The sequence below is a fragment of the Abramis brama genome, assembly GCF_963993115.1.
Source record: "Abramis brama genome assembly, contig: SCAFFOLD_57, whole genome shotgun sequence".
Classification (NCBI taxonomy): domain Eukaryota; kingdom Metazoa; phylum Chordata; class Actinopteri; order Cypriniformes; family Leuciscidae; genus Abramis; species Abramis brama.
Window position 1 is genome coordinate 94,676 of NW_028156057.1, and position 21,418 is coordinate 116,093.

At 39.2% G+C, this 21,418-nt stretch overlaps 1 protein-coding gene across 2 annotated transcripts in view; it reads left to right on the forward strand.

The window, feature by feature from the left end:
- The window catches only part of LOC311077103 (rho guanine nucleotide exchange factor TIAM1-like), an 84,793-nt gene that overhangs the window by 32,772 nt on the left and 30,603 nt on the right, over positions 1-21,418 (forward strand). For both annotated transcript variants that reach the window (XM_084138897.1, XM_084138898.1), the window contains exons 2-10: positions 5,558-5,643; positions 6,591-7,455; positions 9,908-10,117; positions 11,112-11,385; positions 12,563-12,735; positions 13,866-14,090; positions 15,750-15,935; positions 18,130-18,276; positions 19,637-19,711. In XM_084138897.1, coding sequence (XP_083995023.1) covers positions 6,601-7,455; positions 9,908-10,117; positions 11,112-11,385; positions 12,563-12,735; positions 13,866-14,090; positions 15,750-15,935; positions 18,130-18,276; positions 19,637-19,711 — 2,145 coding nt within the window. In that variant the 5' untranslated portion in view covers positions 5,558-5,643; positions 6,591-6,600. The remainder of the gene's footprint in view (positions 1-5,557; positions 5,644-6,590; positions 7,456-9,907; positions 10,118-11,111; positions 11,386-12,562; positions 12,736-13,865; positions 14,091-15,749; positions 15,936-18,129; positions 18,277-19,636; positions 19,712-21,418) is intronic.

A 21,418-nucleotide genomic window follows, 5' to 3' on the forward strand; every position in this document is an offset into this window, starting at 1 on the left:
CCGTCCGTTTACACGTTCTTTCAATTGTGACCCATATCCGATTCATGTGTTTACACTTGCCATAACATCTGAAATATCGCGCGTGCTTAAAGGGGGTTCTTGCACAGATGGATGAACGCTAAATATGCTTGATGCTAGCGAAGTTTGCCAAACATCACCATGATTTTGAGGCGGAGGAGGACGAAAAGTGCCATCATCATTGCATCATTGCGCATATACTTCAGTTATTGTGTGCGAGAGAGAACTCAGGACTGGTGGGAGCATATTGTGGCGGGCTTTAACGCGGAGCAGTGGGTCCGAAATTTTAGGATGAGCAAGCCAACCTTTGATATGTTGTGTCAACGTTTGTCCACATTCCTGTCCTACGACGACACAACGTTTCGTCTCTTTGCAGACGCTTATCAGGGTTTCTCTCGTCATTAAACCGCGGATTCGTAGCCTAATGCCTCAGAAAATCCGATCTGCCTGTTTACATGACAGTCGCATTGGCACAAATCTGATTTATATCTGATTTATTTCCACATATGAGTGAGGCCTGATACCGATCTCGAAATATCCAAATGCATGCGTTTTTTTCCTGTTTACACGGTCATAGAACACATCGGATCTGTGTCACATATGAGCAAAAAAGCGGAATTGGGTCACATTTCACTGACAGTGTAAACGAGGCCATAGTGTCGGCCCAGATCTGGTACACGTGTTGCTGTCTGGGATAAAACTCTATATTGCGGATTCATATTTGATGGCATGAATTTTGACCCAAGCAAGAGTAAATTTGACTGCAATCCACTGGACTAGTCAGACATAGAAGATCATCTCTGGGAGTGATTCATTCAGGTTCATTTTTACGCTGTTTATCCATTTTGAATGTGGTGCTTGGAGTTGCTGTCTTCAATAATCCAGTGCGCTAGTCATTGTTGTACTTCTATAAAGTGCTGTGAATTAATTACCCAGCACGAACATCAGAAACGGGCCCTCGCTGATTCTCTTGGCAGGAAACATTCCTTCTTTTCCACCCTGCAGCTCCTGATGAATTTTAGGTTTAGTTTCCAGCTGCCTCTCAGCGTTCTCAAGCTCCCACGCCGAGAATCGCACGTCGGGTTGAGCTTTGGGGCAAAAAGTGCTGTTTCCCCCCCGTTTCTTCCCTAAAGCTGATCGCCTTGACTCTCAGTCGCAGTGGGCAGCTCTGAGACCGCTCTCCTCATGTCTCGACAGGTCACGGTATGCGTCTAATGTGTGCTCAGGGGACTCTAATAACAAAGGACGGTAAAATACACCTGTCACATTTTTTGGGAGATTTGCAGGTAAACACACGGGTTCCTGGATGGCGTGATGGAGCCCCTGGGCGTGTTTGTTTGCACACCTCTATGGATCGGGATTCGGGATGACAGGCACTCATTCCAGGATGTTTACGGCTGTCGGTTCTCTGCCTGACGTCATGACTGGTTTGATAAACAGCTCTGTCTGATGCCACACTGTGTTTTTGTCTCTGCCAGGGATCATATCTGCTAAAGCAGGCCTGAGAGAGGATGTTTCACACCGGAGCTCATCTCAATAACTGTAACTGATAAAACAAACATGCTTTGAATATGAATGAGTGTGCTAGGCTTGCATTTGAGTTTGCTGCTGTCTTCAACTTGTTTTTGGTGGCATGTTAATGAGAAGACCAGGTTAACAAGAGTTTGGAAATGCAATAAGGTCCCATTAGTGCATTAACTAATGAGGAGCAATACATTAGTTACTAATTAGTTATTAATTATTCTTTGATAATGTTTGTTAATAGAAATACAACTCTTCATTGTTAGTTCATGTTAGGCCAGGTCTATTAAATAATAACTGACAGCTTTTAATAACAAGTAAAATGGTGATAGGTTGCGAATGTTTGATATTTCTCTCCCCGGTTTGAATCAGAGAAGGACCACTGCTGTTATCTAGCTGTTTTTCTCTTCAGCATCCATCAGCTCTTCCCTGAACGGGTCATGCCCGACTGCTCCCGCTGGAGAGTGTGTGGATGTGACGTGTCCTCATGGCCTCGTGATATAGAGAGGTTATTTTCCCTGTCGAAGGAGCTTGTGTGTTTTGATTTGTGTTGGTTAAGGAACGACACGGCCATTAGTTACAGCTAAACCGGCTCACGGGATGGTTTATGTCTTTACTTAGAGGAGAGACTATGTCTATCTATCTATCTATCTATCTATCTATCTATCTATCTATCTATCTATCTATCTATCTATCTATCTATCTATCTATCTATCTATCTGTCTGTGTCTATATCTATCTATATATCTGTCTATCTGTCTGTCTGTCTGTCTGTCTGTCTGTCTATATCTATCTATCTATCTGTCTGTCTGTCTGTCTGTCTATATCTATCTATCTATCTATCTATCTATCTATCTGTCTGTCTGTCTGTCTGTCTGTCTGTCTGTCTATATCTATCTATCTATCTATCTATCTGTCTATCTGTCTGTGTCTGTCTGTCTGTCTGTCTATATCTATCTATCTATCTGTCTGTCTGTCTGTCTGTCTATATCTATCTATCTATCTATCTATCTATCTGTCTGTCTGTCTATATCTATCTATCTATCTATCTATCTATCTGTCTGTCTGTCTATATCTATCTATCTATCTATCTATCTATCTGTCTGTCTGTCTATATCTATCTATCTATCTATCTATCTGTCTGTCTGTCTATATCTATCTATCTATCTATCTATCTGTCTGTCTGTCTATCTGTCTGTCTGTCTGTCTGTCTGTCTGTCTATCTATCTATTTATCTATCTATCTATCTATCTATCTATCTATCTATCTATCTATCTATCTATCTATCTATCTATCTATCTATCTATCTATCTATCTATCTATCTATCTATCTATCTATCTATCTATCTATCTATCTATCTATCTATCTATCTATCTATCCATGCCCATTCATCCATCCATCACTATATCTTATTATGGATATAGAGGATTCTCTCTTTTTTAACAGGCAGTAGATTTACCATGATGGTGAAAGATCGTTTTGTAACTTTTCACATTCATGTATTAATATCAAGTATGGGTCAGATGATGTAGGCAGCTCTTTAAAGCACAGCCTGAGGCCCGTGGGCACATCGAGCTGATGTCCTGAACCCTCATGTTTTTACCCATGAGCACTTGCTCTTCGCTGCCGTAATGTGAGAATTTTGATCAAGCACTTGGGGTCGTTGCTGGCCCTGTGCTCGAGTGCTTTCTATTTTAGTGTTAACCTGATGGTTTATGCTAGCATGTGCATTACCATCAGTGAAGAGCTGGCCCTGTTTCCACAGAGACACGGGAGATTTTCCCAGTGTTTACGTTTCCGGGAGTTTTGCGCCATCGTGCAACGGGATGGAATTATTCAGAGACACTTTATGACTCGGGACAGAAAAGGTCAGCATACCAACGAGACAGAGACTGTGAGAATGGTACACAGACAGGAGACTTTTTTTTTTACATTGCATTTTACATCTAGCAAAATATATAAACATCAATAAAATGAGATTACTTTTCTTATAATTACTTTACATGATATTAAGATTCGTTTTAAAAAAGTGTGTGTTGTATTTTATCACTCCTTTGGGATTTATTTTTATTTTTTTTGTCTTATAAAATGATCTAATTTAACGAATGCATTGATATCATTGCTGGAAAACAATACAAAGCATTATTTTTTGCAGTGCTACAGGCTAGCTAAAAGTGAGAGAAATGAGGAACAGATGAGACACACACGCGAATCAAATACCCGGTTTTGTTTCCGCTTTCCTCACACGTACTCCTGTCAGCTTCCCGGCTCTTTATGTGCCAAACATTAACTCTGCGTCCTAGTCCTGATGCTTTGGTTGGGTTTGCAGTTGAGTTAGTCTCTCAGCTCCGCTGCACACAGATCCCAGATCAGCTCCGGTGTGTTAGTAGGAGAGAACAGGAGAGAATCTAAAACCGCTCGAAGCGGATCCCTCTGGTTCCTGCCGTCTATAGGAAGCACAGAGATTTACTTCTTGAAACTAAAGGCCCTGATATACTCTTTTTCGTTCTTCGCTTAGGGGTAAAAAGAAGTTTGAAAACCTTTAGTGGTATAATAAAGTTAGTGAACGTTACCAACGTGCAATTCCAGTAATGTTACATTTATTTATACACTTTATACTATGTAGGCTATTGCTTTAAAGCAAGCAGCTTTACAGTATTAAACACTTAAAAACAGTGTCAGTGTCACTTTCAATTAGAATTACAACTTCAGTTTTTACTGTAAAGCAGCTCTCCAGTGTGTTCCTGTTTTTACTCGCGTCTCATTCAGGTTTGGATCAACTTGAGGTAAACGATGACTGAATTTTAATTTTTGGGTAAACTATCCCTTTACTGTTGATTGATCTTAAAGGGATATTTCAATTCTAAACGTTTACTCACCCTCATGTTGATCCAAATCTGTATGACTTTCTTTCTTCTGCGCTGCACAGAATAAGCTATTTTGAATAATTTCCGAGCAGAGCTCTTGAAAGTATATATTGACCAGTGTCCAAAAATGACCAAAAACACACATCATAAAAGTGGTGCACACAGCTACTATCCTATATAAACACAAATACTACATTCTAAATCTTCTGAAATCATATGATAGCTTTGTGTTTAGAATGTTATTAACTGAAAAGTCTTGTCATCTCAAATGGAGATATGCACATTTTCAAACTTGCGAAAATCAGTTATGAAACACGAGAAAGTCAGTGGTGTTTAATTTCACTGACACTGCAAAGTTTGAAAATGCACATGTGCAAATGAGATTTGTTATATAAGCTGTCATATAACTTATAACTTTTTGTCTGGAGCTGCAATTCTACACTGACCTTGAGCTGGTGATATAACAGTTTATTTATTTATGGTTGGTTTTTGCTATGAGGGGATCCAATGAGAAAATTCTGCATGAATAGGCTTTTTACTTCAGAATATTCAGAATAATCATGAAACTAATCTCAGCGGAGTGACTTCTTTGTGTTTCTTGCGAAACTAATGCCATCGGATCAGTGTGTGTCAGGAAATTTAGTGCATGTCTCTCCTCTGCATATTAATGTCTGGGAATGTTTGTTTTTAGTGGAATAATTTTCGAGCATGCTATTCATTAGTGTAGCTACTCAGCAGTGTGTGTTAACTGACCTCTCTCTCTTACCGAATGAAAAATGGGTCTTCTGGATTTCATTGTGTATATATTTCCACTCATGCTGCTGCTTATTAGAAGCAGCAGTAACCACAGGTTGATATATCTGCGACCGCACACACACACACACACACACACAGCCTCTCATGTGGCGGCTCAGAGTGAAGTCCGTCATCTTGTGTTTGTTGAATCTGTCCAGAGCGCCTGAACATGTGTGGTCTCCAACCACAGCGGCGAACCTCTTCCATCGCTCTTTCGGTTCTACTTCTGTCATATTTCTCGTGGTTAGTCTAATTTTATCCCACAACAGCGCTTACCCTTGTGCCGCCTCAGAAACTGCTGTGTTCGGATTCTTTTGGATAGCAAATTTATAACTCTTCTCTTCTCTTTCTTCAGATTTTGTAAGTCATCCGTAACGGCAGGAGCTGATCTGTATGCAGAGTGAACTCTATCATGACCGTGATGTCCCTGCCACACCGCAGGTAAAATCTGAAGCAGTCGCGCTGTACCCGTCAGACTCAACTAATGCCACTGTGTGAATACAATCTCACTAAGAATGAATTTAAAAATATATCAAATTTCATTTTATTTTTGAATGTTTTGTATTATAGTTAAGTATATAATTCTATAAGTAAAATAAATAAATATGTATATAAACACACATTTTGCTTAATTATTATTGAAAATAATTGTATATATACTATATACAGTGTGTGTGTGTGTGTGTGTGTGTGTGCACATGTATATGTATATTTATGTATATGTGTGTGTATATCATTTCAATTATATATTTTTTTGTATGTGTATGTAAATAATTATTATTAATGAAATTTTTATTTTATTATTATGTAAAATGTATATTATTTATATATATTTATTTTATAATAAATTAAATTATATTTATATATATATATATATATTATTTCAGTAGTAATAAAATATATTTTCAGTAATAATTTATAAATATATTTACATATATATTTCAATTATAAATAATAATAAGTACATTAAAAGATTTGTTTACACAGATTTTGTGTTGACTTTTCAGAGGCAGCATAAATGCAATCCAATAATTGGCCTTAATTATTTATATATATAATATATATAATATACAGTGTATATATATATATATATATATATATATATATATATATATATATTAAACGTGCTAATAGATTTCATTCATATTTTCATATATTTGAAAGTATTGCTTTTTTTAAATAACACTTGTACATTTCATAATGTGTATCTTTAACTACACATTACCATATTATTCACAATAATGAACCAGCTCCTAAGATTAATTTGTAATCAGACTGTACAGTACAACATCCACTCAACTGTCATTAAAATAGTAACAGTGAAAAAAGTCTTAATTTCGTTGCATGACCTCTGTGTGTGTTTTCTGTTGTTGTTTTGTCTGCTGCAGATCCTGAGCCATGGGTAACGCAGAGAGTCATAGTGGCGGCCATGGTTATTATGGAGCCGGTCAGCGGCACCTCTCCCGAAAGCACATGTCCCGCTCGCTCCGTCTGTCCAGCAAGCAGACGTACTGTTCCCGCCGAACGCCATCCGGAAAGCCGGAGCACCGCAACTCCGAGACCAGCACGCGCTCCAGCAGCACTCCCAGCATCCCTCAGTCCCTCGCCGACCACGGCCTGGAGCCCTTCAACGACTCGGACATGCTGCCCGACTTCAGCGGCCCCATTTGGGTGGACCGTGTGGCCATGAATCTCAGACCCGTGTCCTTCCACAACCATCCGGCACATTCTCCCACACCGTCCCACACCGGCACCGCTAAACAGGCCTCACAGGACGACGCCAAGCCACCAGAGGACACGACTCTGCACACACGGGACGGCTCCCAAGACGGCTCCAGCTTCAAGAAGAAGCGCTCCAAGTCTGCGGACATGTGGAGGGAGGACTCGCTGGAGGTGTCCTTATCCGACATGAGCCAGGAGCACCTGACCAGCACCGAGGAGATCGGAGACACTCCTGAAGACTGTGAAGCCCGTCAGCAGGAGCTGCTGGACTCGAACCGTGCCAATTCCTTAGACGGGCTCTACGGACCGAAGAGTCCCGCTTGCAGGCCAACACATGGACGCTATGCCAAATGGCACAAAGGTGGGACTACAAGCAGAGAAGGGGACGAGGATAAAATGATCTCGCCCTGTGAGGACGATGGCGCCGCTTACACCGCGTATACACTGCCCTGCCGCCGCTCTCACTGTCTGTCAGAGGGACCCACCAATCAGCAAGGAGCCATGCAAGGGAGGCGGGCACAAACCATACAGGTGAGTTTTGCTTGGCTAGCCCCGCCCACAGTGAAATCTGATTGGTCCAATGTTACTCAATGTTATACCCTAAATACGTTCTGATTGGCTGTATCCAGGGTTATTATTGCAAACTGTGAGAAAACATTTGGGTTTAGTTTCGGCAAGACAGCATGTTTTATTTTCATAACTTGTAACTTGATGTACTAAAATAACTATATAGACCTATTTAAAAAAAAATAAAAAAAATAACACAACAAAATTACTAAAACTTTAACTAAAATAAATATAAAAATAGAAACTTATTAAAATTGTATCTAGAAAATTGTAAAATGAAAATACAATTATAGTTTTGTAATTATTTAGATTTTTTATGTATAATTATTAAACTTATAAATACCATTATTTTATTTATTTTTATGTAAAATACTATATTTTTTATAATGTATGGGTACTATTATTTTATCTATATAAAATATAAATACCATTATATTTTTGTCACTTTACACAAACATTTGATTGTGATAATTATAAGATATATAATATAATAATTATGTAAGCAATATTGTCCTGTTCAGTCTAGTTCACTAAGAGAAAACAATCAAAAACAGAAACTGGAAAAGGTTTCAGATGTTAGTAAAGGGAAGTGTAGTTAAGTACTTTTGAAACGGTTGCTTCCTTGTAGTTTAATTATTACTAGCTTCTCCAAAACTAATGTAAAGATGGGTTCTGTTCACACTGACAGCAGTTAAATCAGTTGAAATCTCTAAGTGACTCTACTGTTTGTTGCTATTTTCTATGTGATCACATGAGCCCCACTATCTGTTCTCCTATTGGTCCCTACCGCATCATGTTAGACATTTACATAAACTTTGAGGATACTTATGCTGTTTCAAATGAGCAAATCTCATTGAACATGAATGGCTTTGTTTGAATGATTAGGGTCATTCAGTGAATGTGAGTGTAATGTTGTGCTAGTGTAGGTGTACAGTAGGGAATTTCACTCTTGCTATGAATGTTCGCTGCGGTTAATCTCCCAGAATCCATCAGGATCTCCTCATGTAGAGAGATTGTGTTTATGAATGACTCATTTGTGTGTGAGTTCACACAAACCCCACTATTGTTTCACATCAGACAGTGTTATGATTTCACTTGAAGCTCATAGATAAAGTATGTTTATAAAAAAAAAAAAAATTATTTAAAAAAAAAGATGTTTTATATTTTTATTTAAAAAAAATAAATAAATAATTATATATATATATATATATATATATATATATATATATATATATATATATAAAAATCAAAAACTTATAAAAATATAATGTGATTTATATTTTACATTTTTATAGATGTAAAAATAATAGTTATAAAAAATATAGCAGTATTTATATTTATTTTTTGTATAGATAAAATAAAACAATAACTATAAAGATGATAATATTTTGAATATTTATTGATAAAATATAAAAAAAACTAATAATTCAAACATTTATTAATGTGTTTTTTTTTTTTTAAACATAAAAAATCCATAAAATGTTACATGACATAATGTTATTTAATTGTATTCATATTTTTTAAATTTATAGATAAAATAAAAAAAATGGCATTACACTACCATGGTTATTTGGACATCATTTTATTTGTTTTGTTTTTTGCAGTACCTTGTAATACCACGATATATATTAAAGTACCATGGTATTAACATCACTTTACCATAGTACCACCACAGTACGTTCCTATAGACGCTCTAACTGTCAATCACTGCGATGTGTGTTGACAGTCATAGTGCATTGTGGGTAGTGGACTGTCACAGTGTCCATATGGTGGTGGTTGTTTTTTCCTGATGATCCAGATCCTGGAGTCAGACTTCTGTGAGAACAGCTCGCTTCGTTTGTCATGCTAATGAGCTGTAATTGACAAAGGAACGTGACTGAGAGAAAGAGAATGAGAAGGAAAGGTAGAGAGAATTTATTTTGGACTGTATTTCATGCACATATACAGTATGCGTGTGCATACATACATACTCAAGCGTTTCAGTGACATGTAGGCATTTGCTACAGCAACAAAGAAGAAAGATAAAACCAGGAAATCCTTGTGACTCTCCCTCCCTGTGAGGCACCATGGGTGAAGATGAATGGCATGCTGGGCCGCACAGTCCAGTCATGTGACTCCCGCTAGATCCCGGGTTTGGTGGCTAATATCCCATCATTCCCCAGCATTAGTACAGAGTGTAATTGTACAGTCAACATTACAGCACTATAAGTTGCCAAGCACAGGTCAGACAGCGCTGTGGTCTCTCTTCACCATCTCTAACATGTTCACTTCAGCATGTCCACCGCTTCTGATGGCCAACAGGTAGGAGGAATGAAGATGTTGGAGAAGAGCCACGTTTATCAGAGTGGATCTTTCAGTCTGTCATATGAGGGTTTCTGAAAACACGTGTATCTCTTCTTTTCCCGTGTGTATTCAGGATGTCACGGCGGGAGACGGCAGTGATTATGAGGACAGTGGTATCGACGGGCTGACGGGGGACAGCGAGGCGTCTCAGCATCAGGCTCGCCGCTATAAGACCATGTCCGCGTCGTTCTCCGTCTACTCCACGTCAGCAGGGGGCGCCTTCGCCGGGAGCGACAGCGGGAGCAGCAGCGGGGCCGGAGCCGGACCCTCAGATGGCACACAGGTGGACAATATGAGATATTACTGTTGTTTCTTCAGTTCTTCTTTTATACTAATGTTCCATCCAACCATCATATTTCTTGGTGTATCGCAATAATATCGTATCGTGAGTTCAGTATCGTGATATTTATCGAATAGTGACATGAGGGTATCGTTTCAACCCTAGTAAAAACACATTAACATCAGATAGTTGCAACGTCAGTGCATGCAGTTGGCAATGAACAAACATCCCAGCAACTAAGTTTTGTTAATTCAAATAAAATATATATATCAATAAAAACGTGCGAAAGGGGCGTTTGTAAAATATGCTGTATTTTTGTTAATTCCACTGGGTGCCAGTAGTGTTGCAGAAACTACATACTTCACCTTTAAATATATATATATATATTTATTTATAAAGTTTCAGAGGTGTCTAACGCTATTATATTTTATTGCAATATAATGAAGAGTTGTGACGTGATATTCACCATGGCCACAACTGCAGTAGGCAAATAATTAATGCTTATTAAGATAAAATAAATCAAGCGAAAAAACTTTAAGTCATTGTATTATTTATTTATATATAAATAAAGAATCATTTATAAATACATTTTCTATGTACATTCCACAAAAAACAGTGCAGAATATGAAAAAAAATGTTTTTTGGTGTTTGGTGCCTCTGGAACATCTTGCCATTTATTCATGTATATATAATGAAAATAAAAAAGGGTAAATATTAATAATACACCAAGATGTTTCAGAGAGGTGTCAAACACTTTTACATTTTAATGAAATATTAGGAAAACAGTTTTTAAATGATAAATGGTACATTATGTACAGTAAGAGATCAGAGACTTTAATTAAAAATGTAAATAGGGTGCATTTTTATACCAAAAGCACTTTATTTCCATGAGACCAGAGGTAGACAAGTGAATCATATGTTATTTGTAAGTTTTATGGTGCAGTTTAGCATCTGTACGTTGCTAACAGTCGTGCTGGACCTGTGTGTGTGTGATCAGGGAGTCTATGAGAACTTCCGTCAGGAGCTGGAGCAGAACGTGAGCCCGGCCGAGCTTCCCGAGGAGAGAAGCTCAGCGTTCAGTGATGAGCAGAGCAGTGTGACTCTGAGCTCCGCCTACCACACCGACCCGCTGCTGAACGTGGCCGCCGTACAGGGGACGGTGCGCAAAGCCGGACGCCTCGCCGTCAAAAACTTCCTGGTGCATAAAAAGAACAAGAAGGTGGAGCTCGCCCCTCGCCGCAAGTGGAAGAGCTACTGGGTGTCCCTCAAAGGTGTGTGTGTGTGTGTTTCTGAAAGATGTGAGCGGTTACCTGACACCACAAACAGGTTTTACAACTTCCCGTGAAAGCGTTTGAAAGAGAAGAGGACGATTATGTTTGTTATGTTTTGTTGTGTTATATGGGAAGGTCCAGAAAAAGATCTGCAGAATTAAAACGCCTATCATTCACTACTAGTCACCACTGACACACGTTTATTACATATTCTGACTAATTTGATGTTTTCAGCTACTAATAGGAGTAAAAACATATAATATTGTGAAATATTTGTACAATTTAAAATGAAAAATTTAATATATATATATCAGAATTTTAACCATTACTCCAGCCTTTAGTGTCTCATGATCTTTCGGAAATGATTCTAATATGCTGGTTTGCTGCATATTATAATTTTTAAAGGCCGTCGTGAATTAAATTGAAGTTGCAGTAGTCTTTTTGTTCCCTATTGTGATGTATATCCGAGGTATAAACGTATAAACGGCTTCTTGAACAAGAATGAATGTAGGGCGGGACTTGATTTTGTCTATTGGGAATTGATTGCATGGTTGTGGTTTGCTGTTGGTCAATCTCATGTGTGTGTCAGGTTGTCCCGCCCTCGCGCCAGTAAACACATCATCAGAGAAGAGAAGAGATGTAACTGCAAGAATTTTGATTAAAGATTACGAGGAGGACATATGAATTACAAGAATAATGATGTGCAGGGATAAAACATTTATAATAAATAAATACTGCAATATTGCATAAAAAAACAAGAATTGTCAATTATTTTGATTTCATGGTAACTTTAATTGGTCTTAGGTTAATTTCCTTCCCCCCAAAAAATAAATCTTACTGACCTCAACTGGATCCTGAATGATGTAATTGGTACACACAAAGTATTGACATGTTAGAAAGCTCTGTAGCTTTTCCAGCAGTGTGAAAACAGAACAAACTCAAAGCTAAAACAATCAAGTGTGTGTACATTATATCAGATTTTATTTAAAAAAGCAGCGCTGCATTTCTTATTTTGGCCACTGGAGAGCAGAGTTCAATCAATAAAGCCGTAAAACTCCAATCTATTGGATATCCTGCTCCCGTTCCCCTGGAAACAGCGACTGAGTCTGTAGTGTTAATTGAACTCACATTAACTCTTGTATGATGCTTGAGTGATTGTTTTAATTTGTCCTCCCAGGATGCACTCTGTTTTTCTACGAGACAGACGGGCGATCGGGCATCGATCACAACAGCATCCCTAAACATGCCGTGTGGGCCGAGAACAGCATCGTCCAGGCCGTCCCGGAACACCCCAAAAAAGATTTTGTCTTCTGCCTGAGTAACTCGCTCGGAGACTCCTTCCTTTTTCAGGTAACTGTGGAAAACCCCTTTTCAGATGCTAATACTGAACTGAGAGATTCATATTTAAATATTTGACTCACTATTAGCTCAGAATGGAATAGTAACATACTTACTGCATACTACACCATATACTACTTTTTACCTAATCTAGTTGCCTAATAAACCATATGTTTATTGTTGACTCTTTACAGATTTGTTCCTCTTTCGAAGTCGATTTGGACACAAGCATCTGCTAAATGCATCTAAATGTCATTTTTTACAGTGTGCATTATGTCAAAATAAACAGTAGTATGCTACTTTGTTGTCAAGGCCTAACAAATCATGTGGCTCATTTAATTATTAATAATAAAAAATGTATTTCAAAGTCAAAACTCTCAGCTATTAGCTACTTATTAGGGGTGTAACTATATATCGTGTCACAATATATCGCAAAAATGCAACAATATGTATCATGGACAGTTACAATATGTATTGTGTATACAGTAGTTCACTCAAAATGAAAATTACTGTGCATGAAAAAAATCAAGTTTACAGAGTTTTAGTGTCAGTACTACATTAAACCACTATATTTAATGTTGAATATAATGTATAATAATGCAATGGGGGTATATTTGTGGGTCCTGGTAGTGCTAAATGTCTGATGTTACCAGTAAAAAGTGGCCTTCATTATTTTAAATATATCTAGTCAGTGACAGAGTTCATATTCGAAATAATTCAGTATTTTTAGCTTCAGAATCATGAATATTTTTATTCTGGTGTCACCATTATCCAGCACCAAGTCCAAGCCTATTCATTTACACCCACAATGCAACACCAAATTTATCATTTTAATCAACAGTAATTTTTTTGTTAATCATTTATTATATGTCTTGGAGTATCGCAATAAAATCGTATCGTGATATGTATCGAATCGTGATATGAGGGTATCATTACACCCTTACTAACTTTATCACTCTGAGAATGCAAAGTCAAGTTGATTGCATTGCATTGTGGGATACCGGGGTTGGAATACAAGCGATTCCTTGCATACAGAGAATTTGCCTACCGTGCACCAAATGCATACTACATACCATAAGAAACAGTGAGAGTAGTATGTTAATATGCTATTTAACCTTTGACCCTTTCACCTCTTTCTGTAGACCTGCAGTCAGACAGAGCTTGAAAACTGGATCACGGCCATCCACTCAGCCTGTGCCGCGGCCTTCGCCCGTCAGCATCACCGCGAAGACACGGTGCGTCTGCTGCGCGCGGAGATACGGAAGCTGGAGCAGAAGATCGACATGGATGAGAAGATGAAGAAGATGGGAGATATGCAGCTCTCTGCTGTCACCGACTCCAAGAAGAGGAAGACCATTCTGGAGCAGGTTATTGATTGGTTATTTACAACGTTTGGGTCCAAATTTACATACAATACAACACGTTCAGAGTCAGATCATCCACTGAAAGTGAAATACGGCACCAAGCAGCAAAACCACAGCCAATCAGAACATATTTGATGTTGAGGTGCACTCAGTCGTTTTTACATCATTAATATATATATTTATGTATGGATTTGTGGGCACAACGTGATTAAAATGTAAACAAATGACAGACAAAATGTCTTGACGTTCAAAATTGTTGTTGCTTTCATCTGGTTAAGACAAAACGTGTTAGTTTTACATAGCTGTCGAATAGTCTCTGTCTGTTCTGTTTTGTTTCCCGTAATTATTGTATCAGTATCTCGGTGTCCGCTCACTCAGCGCTGTATTATCTGCAGATTTTCATCAGTGTAATTTTGATGCTGTCAGGTTTTTTTAGGGTTTTTTTTAACAATTTTAGTTCTTGGAGCTCCTTTTAGAGGAACTAATTTAGCTCCTACTTAAGAGTAGGGTCTAAACCAGCACTATAGGAACTACCAGTGACATTAGTGTTCGCTGATTGGCTGAACGCACGCAAAACACGCCATTTTTAAAAACACACAGATTATAACCTATATATTTACTCCAGAAATGAACTCCACGAACTTGGAAAACAGTGATAGATGAACCTTAACGCGAAGGATAAAATCCAACGCAACTTTGAGGGGACCAAGCAAAACATGCTAATGCTTTTCTGCTCAGCTAGCGACACTGGACATCAACCACATGGCAAACTCTAACAACTTTTCATTTCTGTCTACTTTCTATGTATAACAGTTCTATCTAATAACGTATTAGACGAGAATGGAGAATGCGAGCGATGTGTGCTCAGGCTCTGGCGTTCTCAGCGGCGTCAAAATAAAGGTCCGCCGCGCCGTCAAAATAAAAGTCCTTACAACAAGCACGGTTTATGTCACTTCATAGTTCCTACTGGCGGTGCGAATGCAACCAGGAAAACGTTCCTATGGGAACCATTAGTTCTCGGGGAACCATCCTGGTGGCTAGTTCCTCGAACTATCCGGTGCAAAAGCCCCTAATATTGACAGAACAATAATAATTCCATGCACACACTTGCTGCAAAAGTTCAAGTTCTCCTCGTTGGATGTTTACTCAAGAAACGGAGATCAGAATGGCCCACGGCCCATCAGGAGGAGGGTTAGCGGGTGCCTGTGCATTTGTGTTTGTGTGGGTATTAAATTTTGGCAGCAGCGTCGGGTTACGCATTGTGCCCTTGTGAATGGCAGCAGGGTTGAGTTCCTGCGGAGTCCCAGACCTCGCTGCCAGTGGAATGTGTGGCGCTGTTGTTTGCTACTTTGTGAGTTGCCTGGACCACTGCCCCCTCCGCCGTCTTCAAAAAAACATTCATCCCGGAGTGGCTGGGAGGAGACGGCGTGGTGTATAAACGCACTCCACTGCCCTTGAAACACCATTTTATTAGACGACTAGATCCAACCTGAGCGAACACAAGGCACGGAAACTTCTAGATATCTAGAGATGCTCCTTTAGGCTAAATGTAATGTTTTGATCTTGTTTTTTGGACATCTTTGAGAGAATGAAATGATCATTTTGACACCTCTCACATGCCTACATTTCTAACCAATAACTTTTTCTCTCTTTCCCTCACAGATTTTCCTGTGGGAGCAGAATTTAGAGCAGTTTCACATGGATCTGTTTCGGTTTCGCTGTTACCTGTCCAGCCTGCAGGGCGGCGAGCTTCCCAACCCCAAACGCCTGCTGGCCTTCGCCTCCCGACCCACCAAACTGGCCATGGGCCGACTGGGCATCTTTTCGGTCTCCTCCTTCCATGCGCTGGTGATTATCCCTCAATTTATTCCATAATTGCTTTTTATTCTTTGTATAATTGTTTATATATATATATAAATTGACTAGCGCAAACCTTAGTAAATCAATAAGCATGATTTATTTAAATACTCTCCTCCCATAAATGTGAAAGGGCAACTCCTACAAATGCAAAAATAACCCTGTCCGGGCTTTTCCAGCGCTAATTTTTCACTGAGTGTCTTCAGTAAATCCTGACCGTACTTTTTTTAACGGCAAAAGAGGGTTTGCGCTGATGCAAGCTGTTAGTAAATCTGTCCCATAGTCTCTAACATATTTCAAGAAGTTGCATTGCTTAGAAACCAACATCAAGAGTATTTGTATTGCTCTATTTTTACCCAGAATGTATGTATTAACCTGGTTCCCTCTCTCCCGTCAGTGTTGGTGTACGTGGGTAATGGATTTTGGCATAAAAAGAAACAGTAGTTGAAAGGTTGGTCGGTGTATTTGCAGTTGGATGTGGGCCACGGCTCCGGCTAATCAATACCATCCATCCTCAGATTCGCCTCCAGCTCTGGCGTTCTTTGTTGGAGCTGGAGGACGCTGGGATACAGGGAGATTTTATTTTTGTCCTTGCATCTTGGATGAATTTTTTGGGTGGAGGGGGTGGGGATGTTCTTCAGTATTCACATTTTGAGAGGATGGAGAGAGAGGATAAGTGTTGAGTCCAAATGAAGTGCTGTTGGCCCTTGTGCTGTTTTTCTCGAATAATGGCTTGGTTCAGAGCAGTTGAGAGGGTTTTTGATGCAGCCGGAGTGCTTTTCTCCATCAGGAGACCCAGAAATGCCACAGCGCGTTCAACACAACGAGCGTGTATAATTTTTGAATGACACTTAAAAGAACTCGCCTAACACTTCACTAACCTTTAAAATTCACCCGGACCCCAGTGACCACAGGAAGCGAGGCATTTTTGTGTGTTTGCCGCTTATTGTTGAATGAATATTTGTGTTAATTTATTTCTAAATGTGACGTCCCACTAGCAGACTCGATTTTGGTCGGGAAAGTCTCATCTGCCAACTGTTTTTGCTGAAAAATCTCACAGAAAATAAGAGCAACAACAATTATAATAGACTGAATGCAATTTATAGGGAAATCTTACTCTAAAAATTGTCTAATGGTTATTTTTCTTTCCAAGACTGTTTGCATTCATTAAATGGACACTGTTGTGCTGCTGCTTTCTTGTTTGATCAGTCATTTTTAATGCAGGAGAGCTCCAGAAAACGCATTGATGCAGTCAACATTAATAACGATCAACTTCTGTGAGCTTTGTGTTTGCTGGGGGAAAAGTCTCAAACAGATTCAAGCAGGGTTGTTTCCCAAAAGCATTGTAAGCCTAAGTAGATCAATTTAGCTCACGCTGCTTTTGAGAAATGCTGCCCAGGACAGTTTTCCTGCTAATAATCAGGAAAAGCAGCTGTATTTTGGAATGTGGTAGCTAGTCATTAGCTGGTGCAAGCTTGTAAACCATCTTAAACCCACAACAAACCAGCTACCAGCTGGTCATAGCAGCTTTAGGTGGTCAAACTGAATTTTGGAACATTGAGACCAGCTTGCACCTCTAATGACTAGTTTAGACCAGATCTAAACCAATTTAGACCAGCAAATGACCAGTTTAAACCAACTCATAACCAGTTTAGACCAGCTAATGGCCTGTTTAATCTAGCTGATGACCAACTTGACTGGTTTAGACCAGCTAATGACCAGTATAGAACATGTCATGATCACTTAAGACCATTGACCAGTTTAGTCTAGCTAGCAACCCTCTTGCTCTACTGATAACTAGTTTAGACCAGCTAATGACCAGTTTAGATTGGCTAATCACCAGTTTGACTGCTAATGGCTAGTTTAGACCAGATAATGAACGGTTTAGACCAGCTAATGACCAGTTTAGACTAGCAAATGTATTATTTAGACCATCTAATGACCAGATTAGACCAGCTCATGACCAGTTTAGACCAGCTAATGAAAAGTTTAGACAACTTATTCCTGAACCACTTTTTGAATGAAGCTTATGAACATCAGTGTGACCGAATCATTGAGAACGAGAGTTTTTCAGCAGTTCTGTTCATATCTCAGACTCCTGCTAGGAGCAGTCTAGTCAGTTTGATCGCTGGGACACAGTATGAATGTTGTTCCTGTACCTCATGCAGCTGTTTTGTGTCTGTAGGTGGCGGCTCGCACTGAGAGCGGCGTGAGACGAAGGACACAAGCCATGTCACGCTCAACCAGTAAACGCAAGAGTCGCTTCTCCTCACTGTGGGGTCTGGACACCCACTCCAAGAGAAAGAGTAAAGGTCATCCCAGCATTAACCAGGTAAACTACACACACACACATACTTAGCGCTTTCTTCCTGAATGCATGAACATGCATGTGCACAGATTAACCGGCCCTGCTTAAAAAATAAAATGCACATTCATTTACATGCTGGTCCAGACATTCTACATGCAGGTTGGGCTGCTTAACCAACGAATCTTGCACGTTAAGACAAACCAGCATCCCATGCACAGAACATGCATCAAAGAGCCTGTTTACACCTGGTCACTTCATGCGTTTTTACTGATCGGATAGCTTATCTTACTTGTTAAAACTCTACACTTGGCCACATAAATGTGTGTCTCCACAAAATTCAGTTCACGTCAATAAAAGCAACAGATATGAACTGCATTATATCATCAGCTAATGTCAAGAGAGTGCCATCAGCACTGGTAAGATAATTTAGTCTCATAATTTAGACCAGCTAATGACCAATTTTAGACTAGCTAATGATCACTTTAGACTAGTTATCGGCCATTTTAAAACAGCTACTGACCCATTTAGACCAGCTCAAGACCCATTTAGACCAGCTCTCAAGACCAGTTTAGACCAGCTCATGACCAGTTTAGACCAGCTAGTGACTGGTTTAAACAAGCTCATGACCAAATTAGACCAACTCATGACCCGTTTAGACAGCTCATGACCCATTTAGACCAGCTAGTGACTAGTTTAGACCAGCTCATGATCAGATTAGACCAACTCATGACCCATTGTACAGCTCATGACCAGATTAGACCAGCTCATGACCAGTTTAGACCAGCTCATGACCCATTTATACCAATTTAGACCAGCTAAAGACCCATTTAGACCATCTAATGCTGGTCTAAATTTGTCACTTTCATTTGAGGCAATTTGCGAAGTCTGCTTCCTGATGAGATTTTCAGCTCATCTGCGGCGATGCGTGTTGCAGTAGCCCTGTCATATCTGCCTATAACACATTCTCACACGTTTATTTTCTACCATTTTGTGAGTAAAATTTACATATGTGGTTTCAACAACCAGATGCATTTACACTTGTCCAGTTTCGTCTGGAATGCGTCTCAAACTACATCCTGAAGTGATTTGAGCGACCAGATTTAAATCCGCCTCGAAAGCATTTTGGAAGGCATTTACACCTGGTCTTTTCATGATTTGATAGCTGTCCGATCAGAGAAAATGCATGAAGTGACTAGATGTAAACAGGTCCATAAACACAACATATGATGGTCAGCAGCTACACCACTCTTTTTAACAAGGAGATAAAATGCATACCACATTTTGTTGGTTTATCAGGTTACATGTTCCTCCTTGTTGATATATTAATGGCTGTTTTTAGTTTGATGGATCTCTGTGCTGAATGTTAAATGTTGTTTTTAAACAGGTTTTTGCAGAAGGAGATGATCCAGTTAAAAGTCCTCTAGAAGGCATGTTTGAGGGTTCTGCTAGTGAGACATTGGTAAGAAACATGCATCCTCCCTCTCTATACTACACTATCTATAAAAGTGGCAAAAACACACAATACTGCATAAGCCCACTACACCAAATCAGAAGTGCCCTGTTTAGAGAGATGCGCTCCGGGACGGATCTCTGGAGTGTGGGCGTATATTCATCCCTGGCGTTGGTGGAGATGTAGGCTTTCGCTCAGCCTGGCAGGGAGGAATGGTAGATAGATGTGCTATAATCCACTGACCTGGACTGCAGATTAAAGTGCTGATGTTCTGATTCACTTTCTCAAACATATGCAGAGAAAGAGAAATGGTGAACTGGTAGTTGAGATGAAAATGCATTGTGATATGTTTAACGGCTGTTTTCGGAATATATGCACAAGCGTTCAAAAGTTTTGGGTTGGTGAGATTTTTTTATGTTTTAAAAAAAAGTATCTTCTGCTCACCAAGGCTGCATTTATTTGATCAAAAATACTGTAAAAACATTAATGGCCCTATTTTAGCGATCTAAGCGCACGGTGCAAGTTCACTTAGGGTGTGTCCGAATCCACTTTTGCTAGTTTAACGACGGGAAAAATGGTCGGCGCGCCAAGCGCATGGTCTAAAAGGGTTGTCCCTATTCCCTTAATGAGTAATGGGTGTGTTTTGGGATTTACGTGCGATAAACCAATCAGAGTCTCATCTCTCATTCCCTTTAAATGCCAGTTATGGCAGATTCGCTATTTACATGATGGAATTTGATAGTGGAAAGAAATGGATCTGCTTGTGCGCGAGGTTAAAGCGGGACAAGCCGGATTCCACCATATCTTAATGTACACAATAATAATCTTTTACATTGTAATCCTTTTATTTTAAATATTTGGCATGTTTGTGTGCTGCTGTGTGTCCCTATATGTTTAATAATCAGAGTGTACGCTTGTTGTGGACCCGCCTATAGGCGGACATTACTAACGTGCTCATTAAATAACAAAAAAAAATTTTGCGCCATTGACTTAAGACCAGGTTTGAGTTGGTCAATGGCACAGTCTATTTCTGTTGCCTCAAAATAGCAACACGCCAACAATGCGCCAGAACACACCTCGTTCTCAGACCAGCACGCCCATGGGCGCACAAATTGGCACAAATGCATTTGCTATTTAAACAACGTGGCGCAGGATGTGAAAATGATAACTGTGTCGGGCTGAAACTAGCAAAAAACACTTGCGTCGCGCCTGGCGCTGCATTGCGCCGGGTGTAAGATAGGGCCCTAATATTGTCAAATGACTGTTTTCCTGTATTCCTGTGATGGTAAAACTGAATTTTCAGCATCATTACTCCAGTCTTCCAATGTCACATGATCCTTTAGAAATCATTCTAATATTCTTATTATCAATGTTGAAAACAGCTTAATATTTTTGGAAACCTTGATACATTTTTTTTTCTCAGGATTATTTGATGAATAAAAAGGTCAAGCATTTATTTGAATCTTTTATAGCATAATCATACATTTCTTTACTGTCACTTTTGATCAATTTAATGCATCCTTGAAAAATATGTTAAAAATCATGTTTGATATTGCTTCCAGTTCAGTGATCACACTGGAATTTGAATATCAAGTTAAGTGCATTGCATTGTGGAAAATTGCAAAATGCTCTGTATATTTTGGCAAGTCTATACATGTGTGTAAATGTATTTCATGCATAGAAAACATGTGAATACTATGCACAAGACAAAGACTG